We start from the raw sequence: 17,411 nt of genomic DNA, 5'->3' as shown, positions 1-17,411 counted from the left end.
ATATATATAACATAACTGCAATAAGAAATTTTATAGTTTACCTTCATGTATCAGAATCTGGGTCAGAAATGAGTCAGCTCAAATGAGTGATAGAAGACATCACAGTAATGAATGTGTATTAATAATTTTAGAAGGAAACATATCAAGAAATATGTCCTATTTACCAGTTATGATCACCTAGAGTCCTAGACACATGCCCCCTGCTAATTGACCTTGGTATTCATGATTTTGCTAATAGAATTTATATTCCTCCCCTCCCACAGGGGCTAGCAACAGCCTTAGACAAAGTTGGACGAGAGAGGAAAGTTGGTGAAGAGCATGGTGTGCAGTACAAAATTATCAACCCAAAAGCACTCACCTTAGGGCAGCTGTATGGAGCCTATGATCCTTTCTCTCATGAATGGTCTGACGGTAAGTTTATATTTGAAATGGCTAACTGGTGATGTGAGATTGTTATAATTGTTGTTGTTGTTGTTCTGGTGATGTGAGATTGTAATAGCTGTTATTCTTCTTCTTCTTATTATTATTATTATTATTATTATTATTACTTTCATTTCAAGTACAACAATTTTTTTTGCTATATCACAGGCTTTTCTTCACATGCTTGTGAGCTTTGGACATGTTAGTTTGACTCAGAATTACATTGCATGTAGTGTGACTCAGGATTTTATTTATTTTTTGTTTTATTTTATTTTTGTTTTGTTTTTACTTAGTATGAAAAATTAAAGATCAAGTCATTTTTAGCAAAAAAATGTGCAAAGTGTCTACATGAACTTTTCTCAATGCATTTGTAGTCTTGGGGCATTTAAATTTCATAGCTTAATCAAGGCTGGGAAAGAGGAAGATGTGATTATTGTATTGTTATATAATAGTCTCATAGACTCTATTACACATGAAGAAGTGAGAGTGAGAATGAAGATAAAGCAGATTTAGCAGTTACCAGTTCTTATGTTCAATGGCCATAAGTGATTTATCCACTGGCTGGGTGGCAATTGAGGACCTCAGTGCTGTTTTGGAGGCCATCAAAGGGTATATAAAGGTTGCTTCAGTCTCAGTTCTCAAGGTAATAGGGCTATTATTCTTTGCAGGATGATTAGGTAAACATTCAAATGTGCTTTCTTGTGACCACACCATTTTACACAACTCCACTTGTGTCCAGGCATTATATTTTGTGGCAAATACAAATCTTTTCTTCCTCATGGTACCCAGGCATTATATTTTGTGACAATTACAAACCTTTATTTCTTTATGGCACCAGTGAAAAAGTTTTTCTTATGGCAGTGCAGCTATGCAGTTGCAAGTTTTTGGGGAGCTAATTTTGAGTGGCACAAACAGGAATGTTCTCAATTAGCTTGAGATGGATTTTCTCGAACCAGTGTACTGTCAGTCAATGATTCTTGATCACTTCTCTTTACTGAAAATTGTATGTGATTGTAGAAGTCCATCAATCAAGCATGGATGGTTTTGTAGATAAGAACCCTCAGTTTTACGTGATTTATGCAATATCTCACCCATATTTCTTTTAATAACTTTGGAGATGTGCCCAACATTATCTAACCCTTCTTATTCTGTCAAGCTTTTCTTTCCATTGAGCTACTCTGATCACAATGTTATACCCATATCATGTCATTTCACTCCAGTACTGCCTCAGGATTCAGACCATAAATCTATCTAGTGGAAAAAACTGAGATAATACTATTCTAATTTCTCTTTGAGTAACTGCTGCTTTTGCATCAGAGACCCATCTTTGAGCGAATTGCATAACAGAGATGATTGTCTCTGGTTTATTTAAAAAGTTCACTGTTATGAACTTTTAAATGCATATCTCCTCCCCTCCCACAGTCTTTCTTTACAAGATTTTCTTCTTACCCTCATCCTTATTCTATGCATTTCACCTATTAAGGATTAACCAGTATGTTTACTCTTTCATCCTTTACACTGAAGACCTCTAAAACTATTCCTGTTTTTTGGTTTTGCTCTTGCCTACAACTTGAATTGTTTCAAAAGAAGAATGTCAGAAATTATGTTGGCTACCTCTATTGATTTTCTCCTGTTTAATTTTGAAAGAACATTTTGAGCAGACTTTTTCATTTAATTATTATTATTATTTTTTTTTTTTTCATCCATTCATGCCAGAACAAAATATATCACCAGAGACAAAAAACACAAATTTTGAGGAATTACATTGGCACAATAGTTTCACAGTGAGATGCCTTGGTTTTCTGCAACAAATGTAACTTAATCATGTATTTGTTTTTATCTTCGCTGGTATTAACTATAATCAGGTGTACTGGCAAAAACCTTCCGAGAGATGGCAGTATCTGGAAGTGAAGAGCGAAGATGGCTGGTGCTTGATGGACCTGTTGATGCTGTGTGGGTGGAGAATCTCAACACTGTTCTTGATGACAATAAAAAGCTATGCCTTATGTCTGGGGAAATTATCCAGGTAGGTTAAATGAGAAAACTACCTCATATATGCTGGCATGAGCATCACATTGCACAAACTAACAACTCACTTCTTCACTGTCTCAAGAAAATCTGCTAGGGGAAAATAACTACATGGCAACTTAGGTTAGGCACTCATATGTTTTTGAGAGCATAGAATATTGAATTCAGTATTTGATATATTGACATAGGGGAAAATTATCTTTTGTGACTGCCCTTTACTTCATCTAACAAAATGGTTGTGTTTGTTTTAAACAAAGTATTTTACTGAGGTGATGTGCAATGCCTGGAAAATGTACAGGCAACAATTACATAGTATTAGTGTTAAAACAAGTTTCACTAGCATGGTGAAATAAATAGAAAAAAAATAAGCCATATGGCAATTGCAGTGAAAAGACTGTGAGTGTGGTGGTGAAGAAATGGAATGATGAGGGACACGAGGATGTGTCTCACCACAAAGTGGTGGGCCACCTCAAAGTTTTCGACAACATCTTGCATGGCATTAAGAAACAATTGAAGGAATATCCTCAGCTTACAGCAAAACAGCTTAAAAACAAACATTTTAGGGCAGCCCACCACCATGTTTGTGGTGAAGCACTTCTTCACATCCCTCATTGTTCCATTTTTACACCAACACACTCACTACAATTGTCATACAGCTTATTTTTTTCTATTTATTTCACCATACTAACAAAACCCTAACATTCTACTATGTGATCATGGTCTGTAAGTTTTTTTAGGCATTGCACATCATCTCAGTAGAACACTTAAAAACAAGCACAGCCACTTTTGTTAGCCAAAAGGAGCAGTCACAAAATCAAATTTTCCCTTATGTCAATATGTCAAACACTGAATCTGTTACTCTACGCTTTCAAAAATATATGAGGGGCTAACCTAAGCTGCCATGTACTTATGTAGTTATTTTCTCTTGGCATATTTTTCTGAACTGAGAAGGAGTGAGTTGTCAGTTTGTGCAATGTGATGCTTATGTCAGCAGGAGTTCTAATGTCGCTGACAGTAGATAGGAGGCATTCATCATTCACTAAGCATCAACCTAATTACAGATTGGATAGTATTGAGTAACATTTTGAACCTGTCAACACTTCATGGAATGTTCTATATGAAAAGTTGGAAGGTAATACCTACTCATCTAGTAGTTTATAAGATTGCTCTTCCTCTTTATACACTGGTCTAGATGTGTTCATAATGATCTTGCAGGCTATTAATGTTTTGAGAGTTCAATAATCCACTTTCCTAGGATATAGTAATATTACCAGCAAGGTAGGTAAAGGGAGCAGATAGAGCATAATCTTCATAGATTTTCTTGACTATTCTTCTTTTCCACATCTTTATTATAAACTTTTTTTCAACACTGTCTGTGCATGTGTGTTTCTGTCATTGGGCCCACCTGTGACTCAGAGGCACTATAATACTAAAGATATTCCTAGAAGAAAAAGTATTCCCAGTAGGAGAGAGAGAGAGAGAGAGAGAGAGAATGTTTATTACTGATTTTATCTTGCACATCATGCCAGTTCAAAGGAGGAAAATATTTGAGGCTCTATAATATTATTAGGAAATATCCTGATGTGAAGTTCATAGGTGTATTAATTATTATGAGTGTTGCAAGTCTTACAAACAAAATTGTAGTGTAAGGGTTAGATAAAAAGTAGTCAGAATAACATTTTGAAAACTTGTGTGCACAGTGAACTTTAGCATGACAGAGCACAATTCTTGCCCAGATTGAAGAAGATAATATCCAATGACTATTTGTTATTGGAGATGGGATGGATGGGATAATGTAACTTCCATTTCATTTTTGTCTACAACATAGGTATTGGCTTCCAGCTTGTGGTGGTCTGTTAGTTTACTGACTTTTTCAGAAAACCTGATAAATTACCTTCATGGTGTCCTTCCACCCCTTGGTTCTCTTAATACCCAGTTGCATCTTTCTCTTTGTGATTGAGACAGAAAAGCAAGGATAGCATAACTCTCACATGATGTTTGTCTACAATGCAGGCATTGGCCCATCAGTGTGATGCCCTACCCTAGAGCATCTTGGAAACACTGAAAAAAATATATCTGAAGGCTGGATTAATTGGCTAGGAGGGTTTTTTTTTTTTGCTGGGTATCAAATATGATAAGAGTCTGACACCTTACCAATTAGGTCAAGCTGATCACCAAGGCTTAAGTTGATTTTGGTCTGCCTTGATGGTCATGTCACTATATTGTTACTGTTACTATTGTTGTAATTTCTTTTTTCAGATGCCAGGAAAAATGAGTGTCATCTTTGAGACCTGTGATCTGGAAGAAGCATCACCAGCAACTGTCTCTCGCTGTGGCATGATTTACATGGAAAGTAAAGAGCTTGGCTGGAGACCACTTAAGGTAAAACATATAAGGAATAGAGTCACCATAACATTTACCACTTAATTTGTAGTTGAATTAACACTAGGCATTAGAAATAACAATGCTCGACCACATTGAGAACAACACAGAACATTGATATTTTAGGAATCTCCTATTCCTTTAGATTTGACTTGGAATTATGAAACAAGAGACAAAAGAGAGCAACTCATTCTCTTGACCTAGGATTTATAGTGGTGTGCAACAATAGATAAGGAGGAACTGGCTGAAACATTGTTTGAAGTACCTTGCCTGCAATCCAGACACTTACATCCTTCATTCTTGATGGATAGATAATCACTTCAACCTTCACCACCATTATGTGAAGGTGTATTTACTCAGCAGTTAGGGAGATTAACATTTCCTTGTGCATCTTTTGAGCCAGAAGAGCAAGAAATCAATCCCACCAATAGACCATATGATGTGGCAGTTGACCTGCTGATATTTACTGTTGTAATTGTATGGATGGCTATGTCTAATATGTAGGAGAATGATTTGAGTTTTTGAAACATTGAACGCTGCACATAGATGGACAGGCTCTTTGAATGCCTGCTTGTAAAGCAGATATTCAGACAGCTTAATCACCTCCTCTGGTAATATGATAGTCACTGATCCAAGATTCAATATTCATGTACTCATGTTCTTTAATTCTTCATTAGCTGTGCTGCCTCACACTGTAATGTTATGAAAGACTGACGGAATGATGGTTGCAGTTCTCAGTATTCAGTGTGGTGATAGTGTCAACACATCTAGGAAGTTTCCTTTGCTTTTAGGCAATGTAGGTCATGCTGACAGCCATCAGACAGCATTGTTATTTATTTTGATTGCAGATGTGGTGGATTTTTGAGGTTTCTCATTCTGCACATATTGGCCTTATTAATAGGGTGCAGAGGGTGTATCATTGGTGATGTCACCATTTTATCCTCTACAAAACACACTCAGAATGTAATAGTGCTATATGCAAAGACAGTAATATTGTTGGATGATATGGAAGTGGGGATAACAGGTAGGACATATCCTCCTCAAGGCAAACCATGTGTTTCAGAAACATCTGTGTTTCAGAAACATTATGAGATCCACAAGAAGCGCAAGGAACCTGTTATAGAAATGTTCACCAAAGACATTGGGACCTATTTTCGTATGGCTCCTGATGATAGAAAAAGCAGAACATTGGTGGAACAGTGGGTAATCCCATCAAAGATCAAGATATTGAAGATTCCAGAATCAGATGCTAATGCTAACACCCAAGCATCAAGGCCAAAGAAGGGAAAGCAAGTTATTCCAAACCTTTCTATTTGGGAAAGCTTTAATTCTCTTGATAGGATTTGTAGATAAGTTAGCAGATAATTAATGAAGTACATGAGACTTACCGTAGGTCAGTTGAAATGTGCTTCGAATTTTATGAAGCAAATCACCTCTGCTAGAAGGGAGCTTTCACATGAGATACACTTTGCCACTTCACGCCACCAGACTGTAAAGAATACACCCAACCACATGAAAGTAACTGAACATTTTGCACTGCTAGAAATATGTAAGCCACAAGACGCTACAGAGCGTAGGGTGGGAGAGGCGGGCATGTGAAAGCTCCCTTCTAGCAGAGGTGATTTGCTTTATAAAATTCGAAGCACATTTCAACTGACCTACGGTAAGTCTCACGTACTTCATTAATTTTACGTCAGCAAATCACACCTTTGCTAGAGGTCGCTCCCCCATGAGGTTTTGAAGCCATGTGGGTATCGTACTGTAGACATGCAGAGAGGATAAATGATACAAGCAGTAACCAAACTTCAATATAATAAGAAATTTACATAGCCATGGACCAGGTGACAAGAGACAACATCTCCTATGCAAACAAAATGAACAGACTATTGAAGGACAGCATCTTGGAAAGGATCATAACTCAGGACAATCTCCTTGTCATAGAATTTGGCAAAAGTGGCAGCCCTGGACCACCCAGTCCTTGCCATGATGTGTCCAATCGGTAGAGCCATGGCTTTGGCTTTTGATGCAGCTCCAGGCCGAACACTGCCCGCTGAATACTGGCTGGAGTCTATGCCCAACAGAGAGAGCACTGTTCGAATCCATCTTGCAACAGTGTCCCTCGTTACATGCTTGTGGGGTTTGATAAAACTTAGGAGTAACTTCCCATTCTCCTGATTTGCAGAATTTCTGAACTCCTCTGTCCTAGCAATATACATTTTCAGAGTTTCACACACACACAATCTAATGTCTGTAGAATATGCTTTAAAAGTCACAAACTGCACATTGAACTTTGGCCTGCACTGTTTAATAGTTTCCCCTAACCAAACACAAACAGAATCCTGCCCAAAACTAATATTCCTCAGCAACAAACAGTGCAAAGTTTGTATTCTGGCAGCCTGCGTAAGTGCCATCAACATCACAAGCTTCAGTGTTAAGTCCTTTAAAGAGAGGGAGGACAAAGGATCCATGGCACGCAGATGCTGTAACACCTGCTGAACATCCCAAGTTCTTGTATACCTAGGGACAGACAGCCGCAAGTTAAAAACTCCCCTTAAGAACCTGGTGACAAGAGGATGGCTTCCTGCACTGCAACCATCCACAGTAATCCCCAGGGAGGAAAGTGCACCCTTGGTAGTGTTGATTGAAATATAACCAACACCTCTGTGGAAAGTGACAGACAGAAAATTTACAACATCAGTTACAGTGGGAGCAAAGGGATCGATGTTCTGGCTACTACAAAACTGTAGCCACCTGTTGACATGTGGCTGGTACTGCCTCGCAGTCGCAGGTCTCCAGGAGGCAAGGATGATGTCCGTACCTGCCTGAGAAATGCACCTGTCTCGCAGACATTGCCAGATAAGAGGCAAGCCATCAGTCAGGTGTGTCGGAGAATGGGGTGTTCCTCCTCCGTCGATGGGTGACGCAAGACGTGTGCCCCCCTCGGAATCAGCCGTGGTTCCTTGACCAGCAAAGTGAGTAGAGTCCCCATCCAGGGCTGGGACAGCCAGAGAGGCAACACCATCCACCCCTTCGCTGACTCTGCTCGAATTTTCTGTAGGCAATCAGAGCAAAGGGTGGGAAAAGGTAGATTAGTTCAAACTGCGATCAGCAGATGGAAAAGGCATCAAAATGTTCTGCATCTGGGTCAGGTTTCCAGGAGCAGAAACGAGTCACTGGAGCATTCAGTCTAGAAGCAAAGAGATCAATGCTCGGAACCCCAAATACTTCAGAAAGGGCCCTAAAGAGTTCTTCATTCAATTTCCACTCATGCCTGTCATTGAATGTCCGAGATGCAGCGTCTGCCATGAGATTGACTTTACCCAGTACATGAGAGCAGGTAAGCCAGGTATCATTCACCGCACACCACTCCCAAAGGTCACAGCAAATGTCATTACACAGTGAGGACTGTGTGCCGCCCATTTCATTGACATAGTTCACCGCTGTCGTGTTATCACAAAGCACCCGAACATGTCGTCCTTTGAGAAGAGATGCAAATGAGCTCACTACCAGGAAGATGGCTTTGAGTTCCTTTGCATTGATGTGCAAGGCAGATTCTGATAATGACCATCTCCCATTAACTTTTTGTTGATTGAGGTCGCCACCCCAACCTAAATTCAATGCATCAGTATACAGTTCCAATTCTGTACCCTTCCGAAAAATCTGTCTGTTTTGCAATGCAATGTGAGATACCCACCAAAGCAAGTCAAATCTCATCTCATGAGTGACCACCATCCACTTGTCAAAGTTACCTTTTGTGTCTTTTAACGCAGCAATCTTAGCACATTCTAACCGCCTGTAATGCAGTTTCCCCATCTCTGCTGCTGGAACGGCTGCAACTAATAGCCCAACAACTCTGGCCACATTCCGAATTTTGGCTCTGTCACTATGTAACAATTCCTCACAGCATTGTAGTATCTTGTGTATCCTACGATCAGGTAATGTTACTACTGTCATAGTCTCAGAATCTATAATGTTCGCCAAATACTCCAAGTGCTTAGTGGGGACCAAGACAGATTTGCCTTCGTTAATACAGAAAGATAACTTCTTGAGCAAGTCAACAGTGGCACGCACACTCTCACAACATCCATCAAAAGTGCTGTGACAAATAAGAGTATCATCAATGAAACTCGTGATGATATGTCCCTTCTCTCTAAGTACAGCAAAAACAGGTTTCCTTAATTTAGTGAACAGACGGGGACCATCCGCAACCCCATTAGGGAGACACGTGAATTGATAAATTTTTCCTTGCCACTTGAAACACAGAAAACGTTGTTGCTCCTCAGCTATCTTAACAGAATAATAGGCGTGCCACAAATCGACAGAGGCCATGAAGACACCGCTGTTAACAAGTCGAATCGCCTGCTCAAAATTTTCCATCTTGAAGTGTTTGTAATCTAAAAATTTATTAAATTTTGCCAGGTTAAGGATCATCCTAAACCCACCATCCTTCTTCCGTCTTAAGAAAATAGGGGAAAGAATTTGCCCCTTCTGTCTCTGGGTCTCCTTGATAACCCCCAGACCCAAAAGCTGTACATTTTCCTGGCAAACAATTTCTATTTCCTCAACATTAAACATGTACTCAACTTCTTCAGCAAATATTTGGATCACTGGTAATGGCATGCCACTCATGTACAAAATTGTGAAGTCTGCCAGCTTGAAAAGGATGACTCACCTCAGTTACTGCCGGGGATTGTGACCCTGGCCTCGGGAGTTTTTTGTCTCAGGACCCTGCCGTGAGGATTGCCAGTGCTCACTCCGGGGACCATGCATGCGTTGGCCATATGGATGAAACCTGGACATAAAACCCCTGTATGGCAGTTTCCCAGAAGAGCCTCTAAACTTGCCAGGACCAAACTTCGAGGTAGAGAGCGGTTTCCTTGGAGCAATCTTACTCCTTAACTTCTCAGACTCCTCAATGTGCTTGGCTGAGAGTGAGACATCATCCCCAAAAAGAAGACGAGTCATGGGCACCTTGTCTGAACAGAGGTGAGCATACTTCTGGTTTATTTCTCGCTTGAGGATGAACCGGCGAGCCAGGTTGTTTTTGTGATTAGCATGACCCAGGAGTGCCAGGGCACCATTAAGCATGCCCACTTCCTGGGCAACATCTGGTTGGCCAGTCTGGATGATCTTGTCAAGCACTGTGAGTGACTTAGTCAAAATTGTGGCAGCCTTAATAATGTCTTTTCCAACATCCTTCAAATGGAAGTCTGCCTTCTTGGCATCTGTCTTCAGTGCATCTAAAACTTGCGAGTTGCAATCCACGGGTACTAAGGCATGACAGTTGTCTGGCCTCTTGGCTGCAGCATCCTCCAAAATCTCCTTATACTCCTCCTCTCACAAGCCGTGAGCAAATACATGGTTAACCATATCAGCAACATGCTGGTCAATACCATCAGACACCTCATCCACAGGACCGTAAGCCCTGGCACACTGCAGGAGAACACTGTCAGGCTGCCCGTTATCCTGCGAGACACAATCATCACTGGAAAGGTAAAGTTAAAATTCCAATATGATTGATGCCCATAAGGACACAAATGTTAGCCTCTTCATGTTATTGTATTTTTGGTAATTTAAATCTGATGAGGATAGATCAGATTTATTACTGATAAACTTAAGGCTAAGGCACTTCAAAAGACAATCAAAGACAAGAATATGACTGGTGATAAGTTATTTCAGACTAATATTTTTTTTATATTGTAAAACAATTTAATTAAAATCATGGACATATTAATCCAAGGAAATTCAAGGGGAAGAGAAAACATTTTTTGGAAAGGAAGTAGAGGAAATAATTATAACAATATAGTCTTTGGAGGTAGAGGTGGTTAAGAAAGAGGTTACTACAGTAAAAAATGACATTTGATAAACATGTTTTTTCATAGTAATTACCCAATACCAAGAGTTAAATTGATATATGTCAAAAATGGTTTAAATTTGGGTGATACTCATGTTGCTAAGAATTTTGAAGGAGTAGAAAATTCTTTTCCCTGAAGCTTTGGATAGAATTACCCATTAACCCATGGATAAGGGGTAAAATTAAGGGAATGAACCTGATTTCTTTTTATGACTTCCCAGCAGAAAACCATATTCCTCTGCTACTACACCTTTTTAGTTATGATAAAACAGGCTGCAGATAAGGTTATAGATAACTTCATTCATGCAAATATTGTTAAGATAGCTGAAGATTTTCCTTCAGGGCTCTATCCAAGTGTTTTTTCAAGGTTGAAGAACAACAGAAGTTTGACAATTAATCCAAAACATTGAAATAAGTATGTAGAATATATTAATTTCAAGATGGAGACTCTTAACCCTAGAAGACAAACTTTATGTGATTTTTACACAGCACTCCTGGGTGTCATGTTACATCCATGTGGAGATCAGGATTAGGGGCATGTGAATCTCAGAACCCCATACCTCTGTGCTGTTTTTGAGGGTGGGTATGCAGAGCTGACAAATATTGGAAAAACATCAGAATAAAACTCTGATATTTTTCCAATAGATTCGCACGTCTCAGAACGCCTAACTTCATAGAAGCTGTTTTAGCTAGAGATGAGATGTGAAGTTTCCAGTTCAGATTATAAGTAAAGGACAGACTGAGGATGTTCAGTGTAGGAGAGGGGGACAGTTGAGTGTCACTGAAGAAGAGGGGATAGTTGTCTGGAAGGTTGTGTTGAGTTGATAGATGGAAGAATTGAGTTTTTGAGGCATTGGACAATACCAATACTTGGATCTATAGTAATGTCCCCACCTTGCCTCTACCTTATCATTTTGGTGAATTATATATATCTTGAACTGTTTTTTTTCTTTTCAACAGGACTCTTACCTAGCAAGTCTACCTGGAGCAGTAAAAACAGAAGTGAGACAGATGATGGACCAGGTGATAGAGTGGCTTCTTCCTCCACTCTTGAACTTCGTGATGAGCAGATGTAAATTTATGATTCAAACATCAGAGCTTCATCTTTTCCAGGTACTAACAATTCACACTTAAAAAACCCACATGCAGTCATATATATATATATATATATATATATATATATATATATATATATATATATATATATATATATATATATATATATATATATATATATATATATATATACAGTAAAATCCCTCTTATCCGGCATCAATGGGACCGCCGACATGCTGGATACATGAATATTGCCGGATACTTGAATAGAAGTGAAATTATGTCCACAATCACCACCCTACACTCACGCATCTTACCATAACAAAGATCAGCTGATCTTAATCAGCAGCTGATCTGATCAGCTGCTTAAGTGTAAGCACAACACGCTTCCTCTTTTCTACAACTTTAGGCATGATGAAGGCATCAGGCGATAAACAGCGCACACGCGGGACTGAGTCACTGAGTAAACACAGTGCAGTGGGCCGCGGGTGGCGCGAAGCAGTGCGCTCTGGTGGCGAGGGGACAAAGTATGCCTCACACTGGAATTTTAATTGATTTTATGAGTACACATTGATTTTTTATTGATTTTAAGGCTCGGGGAAAAATGTGCCAGATACTTGAAGCTGCCGGATACTCGAATGCCGGATGAGAGGGATTTTACTGTATATATATATATATATATATATATATATATATATATATATATATATATATATATATATATATATATATATATATAATTAGTGAATCATCATTGTTAGATTTCTTGACTAAAACTTTGAAAAAAATTGTTATATGTTGAAGAAAAACTTGCCATCCTGTGCTAAAATTAAAGATGAAAACTGCAATTAATCAAGAAAGTACTATAGAGAAATAAATTTGAAATAAACCTTGCTAATGACATATTAAATAAATAGTATTTCAAGTTTTACATATATAAAAAATATATAGGTCCACAATCTTTTGTCTAAAATTTCATATTCATAACTTTCCATGAATGTCATCTTCATATAAAAACTCATGTTCTCTACTAAACCATATTTATTTTCACACAGGTAAATTGGAAAGCTAATTTTAGTTTAATTGGTGAAGGATTTGATATAGGACAGTGGATAGCATTTCACTGATGTAATATTATATCAGTGTGGTATTATGCTGCCACTATTGCCATCCACCACACAATCCACTCACTCAGACCATATGTGGAAATTTCCACTTGTTTCATGCACAATATCAATGCATTCTAGTTTGTGTTGTGACTTGTATATAAATCATAAAGTCATATTAAGGGATGATTAAGGTTAATCTATAAAAAAATAAGTATTAGTTGTTAAAATAAATAAAATGGGAAGTAGACATGAGGAGATTGCACATAGCTTTTGTTTTGATGTGGCAAGTTGTGGAGCAAAGCTCATGCCTTGGTCCAGGTAGTCACTCAGTAGATGTCTACCAGCCGTCATGAACACAACAGTCCTATTAAGACGCCTTCTCGCCGCTCTACCAGTTTTACCTACTTAAATTTACTAAGTTGGGAAGAATTTAAAAGAAGTCAGAACAATCGGATATCACAAAGAAATTGGCTTAGCTATGAAAACATGGCCAGCAGCTGGCTTGGAACCCCAGCGACCTCACTCATCCTTTGGCAATCCATATTACTTCCAGCCATGTGGTCCACAGCTAAGTTATCATTCTATTTATAATTATATTTAGTGGTGCTTTCTGTGATTATGTGTTAGCTGGGAGGCAATATGATGAATGAAAACCCCAAATAGTTCCCACTCCATAAAACTCATTATCTGCTTATTCAAAGAATTCATAATTTCTTTAAACTTTTATGGAATTTGATATGTATCTTATAGTGATGGACATAAATAGTCTTAAGACATATTTTGTCTTAAAGACAAAACTGTCATGGCATGACAGGCAGTGACAGTTACACACCACTATTGGCACTGCCATCTGCCAGTTAGTCTATCGAAAAAGAAAAAAATGCACAGAGGAGGGCTGTATAACCTCAGATAATGTATGTGTTGATATGCTTAACCTTATTAACCCTTAGGACATTACTGGTTTTGATAATTTCAAATTGCTGCTCTACAAGTGGAGTGATATATTTAGGCAGGGTACATACAGTGTATCTGGCTGGAAGGCAAGGGTGGTAGTGCAGATAGCCCCATAATTTCCATCTTTGAATTGTTAATTCAGGCCAAAGAATTCAGTGGACACCATATGCGTACTACAGAATACAGACTTCCTAAGTTGTATGAGCCCCCTCTCCTACATTGAAATGAATTGTCTTGCTTTATGTCTCATTGAATGCTGTTTCTTTGTCATCAGAAGACTATAATTATAGACTGTTTCCTCATGAGGTGTTATTTGAATTCACACTTTATACTCTATAGACACTTATTCATACGTCCAACTGCATGTTTGTGACTTTTTTTTCACCCTTAGTCATTTACACGACTGCTGGATGCACATCTGGATGAAGTGAGAGAAGCTGACAAGCCTCTAGGACCAAAAATTTCTGAAGACAAATTGACATACCTCTTGCAATACGTCATCATTTTTGTTCTTCCATGGAGTTTGGGTTCCACTATTACAGGTGAGCAGCAAAGGCAAATTGAATATCAACTAAAAGATAGCAAAAATGTGTACTATATGAATGTTTTTAGTTATACTACAATTGTGCATAAGTGGTGTGCATGTTCATCTTATTTAGCAATTTATATTTTTCTCATTTAATTTTCTAGCACCAGTTTATCTAGCAGAGAATAAGTGCTTACCAAAGTTTAGATTTGGCCTTGTCTGTAATGCTGTCCTGTATAGCATGTTTGTGATCCTGCTAGAACATAAAGCTAGTTCTGCCCTCCCTTTTTCTCTCTTTCACACACACACACACACACACACACACACACACACACACACACACACACACACACACACACACACACACACACACACACACACACACACACACAAGAACTGAAGGGATTGAGAGCCAAAAACATAGAGCTAAGAAACTGGTGCAACACTCTGGAGACAGAAATTAAGGAATGCAGTAAGAAAGTGGAAGGAAGTGCCAAAACTATAGTGCAATTAAGTGAAAGGCAAGATGCATGGAAAAAACTCCAAGAAGGAGATAAGGTAAAGTTTGAGAGGAAAGTAGATAAGTTGGAGAAAGAAATGAGTGAGCAAGAGATCATACAAAGAGAGGGAGTAAACTTTGAGAAAATAATAGAAGAACAATTAAATGGGGCCAAAATAATGCAAAAGGTGGTAAATGTTATCAAGACATGAGTCTCTTGTAAGAGAGACAGTTGACAAAAAAGAAATGTATAATTGTCTTTGGGGTTAAGGAAATTAAGGAAATCAACAAGCAGTAAGAGGGAAAGAGTTGAAATAGATAGTAAACAAAGTGGTGGGAAAGGTACAAAAGGAGGGAAGATGTCTGGTTGATGAAGTGGAAGATTACTACAGAGTTGGGAAATTTACAGGTGAAGGGCAGACCCATAAGAATAAAATTTAAATCGCAGAAGGAAGCTGAGGAGGCTCTGACGGGCCTGGAGATTAGCTAAAGATGAGGTAACAAAAAACATATGGCTGAGAAGAGACTTAAATGAAAAGGAAAGAAAAGAGCTAATTAAAATGAGGGAGGAAGTAAAGGCAAAAAATGAGGAGAGATCAGAAGAGCAGGAGATATTCTATTGGAGGGTGTTGGACATGAAAGTGAGGAAGTGGTACCTGAGCAGGAGGGAGAACAGGGAAACAAGTTAAGGAAAAAAAGGGGCATTTTGAAGGTAGTTTATACAAACATTGATGGACTCATCTTGGGATTAAGGGAATTAAATGTTTATTTAAATGAGAAAAGTTCAGATATAATGGGCCTCACAGAAATAAATTTTTTTGATGAGTTAGAGGTAAAGAACATTGGGCAAAATCAATACAATTTATGGAAAAGAAGTAGAACATATAAGAAAGGAGGAAGAGTGATGTTTCTTGTCAAGAAAAGCTTAAAGGTGGTTGAAATAGAATATGGCAACGGATTAGCTGAGGCAATTAAAATTGGAGTGGAAAATACACAAGGCAAAAAGAGACAATACATAGTGACGTACATACCACCAAAAACCAATGCCTGGTCAAATGAAGAATATGAAATAATGATAAAAGACACAGTAAACTGGACAGAAAAATTGCTAAGTAGTGATAAATTGATCATGATGGGAAACAGTGGCACACGGAGGGAACAGAATCATCTTGGGGAAGTAAATTATTACAGCTGGCAATGGATAATATATTAACTCAGTGGATAAAAAGAGATACAAGATTTGGAAAAGATGGAAAAACATCAAGACTAGATCTGTTATTTAGTAAGGAACGAGAAGGAATTGAGAATGTTCACATAGGGTGTCCATTAGCCAAAAGTGACCACACTATCATAGAATTCAATATAAATGAGGAAATAGAGAATCAAAGAAATGAAAAACACCATGCTGGGAGATTAAACTATTGTAAGGCAGACTTTGATAACATGAAGTTTTTTTCAAGAGGAGAGATGGGATAGATTCCATAAGGCTACAGGGATCCAAGAGAAGTGGGATGAATTTCTTAAAATATATAAAGGTGAAAAAAAGTTTGTGCCTAAAAAGCAGACAGTAATAGCTGGTAAAAAAGAGTGGTTTAATAAAAGATGCAAAGCAGCAAGAAGGACAAAAGAGGATACGTGGAAAAAATGGAGGAAAAGTAAAAGAATTAACCTGTGGAATGATTACAAACAAGCAAGGAATGATTACATGAAGATTTTGAGGGATGAACAAAGACAGTTTAAAAAAGATATAATAAACAGGTATAAAAATGAGCTGAAACTCTTCTATATATATGTGAATGGTAAACTGAAAAGCAAAGTGAGTATAGGAAAGCTAATGGTAGATGAAGTGGTTTATGAAGACCTGAAAAAAATGGCAGAAGTGATGAATAAGAGCTTTAAGGAAGTTTTTACAAAGGAAAAGGAATTTATAAGGCCATTGTGCACACCTAGAAATGGAAAAATAGAGGAATTTCAAGTAACAAAAGAGGAAGTTGATGAAATCATGAAAACATTAGAAGTGAGAAAGGCCACAGGACCGGATGGAGTGTCATGATGGGTAATAAAAGAATCCAGTAACCAGCTTAGTGATAAATGACATACCATCATATGTACCTCTATTAATGAAAGAATAGTTCCATAGGATTGGAAAAGGGCAAACATCGTACCCATATTTAAAGGAGAAGACACACAAGACCCACTAAATTATAGACCGGTTTCGCTGACGAGTGTGATTGCAAAAATATGTGAAAGGATAATAAAGAACAAATGGACCAAGTTTTTGGAAGATAAGGGCATTCTCACAACTTGTCAATTTGGCTTTAGAAAAGGGAGATATTGTGTCACTAATTTATTATGCTATTATTCAAGAGTAATTGATATCATACAGGAAAGAGATGGTTGGGCAGACTGTATGTATCTAGATTTAAGAAAAGCTTTTGATAAAGTGCCGCATAATAGACTGCTGTGGAAGCTGGAAAAGATAGGTGGTGTAAATGGAAAAATGCTGAAATGGATGGACTATTTCCTTAAAAACAGAGATGTGAACAGTAATTAGGGACCAGACACCAATAATGTTTGTGGTGT

At 38.1% G+C, this 17,411-nt stretch overlaps 1 protein-coding gene across 4 annotated transcripts in view; it reads left to right on the top strand.

The window, feature by feature from the left end:
- The window catches only part of LOC135099898 (dynein axonemal heavy chain 3-like), a 430,253-nt gene that overhangs the window by 221,989 nt on the left and 190,853 nt on the right, over positions 1 to 17,411 (top strand). For all 4 annotated transcript variants that reach the window (XM_064002569.1, XM_064002565.1, XM_064002567.1 and 1 more), the window contains 5 exons: positions 264 to 411; positions 2,286 to 2,446; positions 4,708 to 4,830; positions 11,645 to 11,797; positions 14,195 to 14,345. In XM_064002569.1, coding sequence (XP_063858639.1) covers positions 264 to 411; positions 2,286 to 2,446; positions 4,708 to 4,830; positions 11,645 to 11,797; positions 14,195 to 14,345 — 736 coding nt within the window. The remainder of the gene's footprint in view (positions 1 to 263; positions 412 to 2,285; positions 2,447 to 4,707; positions 4,831 to 11,644; positions 11,798 to 14,194; positions 14,346 to 17,411) is intronic.

Source organism: Scylla paramamosain, chromosome 4, assembly GCF_035594125.1.
Source record: "Scylla paramamosain isolate STU-SP2022 chromosome 4, ASM3559412v1, whole genome shotgun sequence".
Lineage (NCBI taxonomy): Eukaryota > Metazoa > Arthropoda > Malacostraca > Decapoda > Portunidae > Scylla > Scylla paramamosain.
Note: the sequence above shows the minus strand (reverse complement) of the source record. Positions and strands in the feature narration are given on the sequence as shown.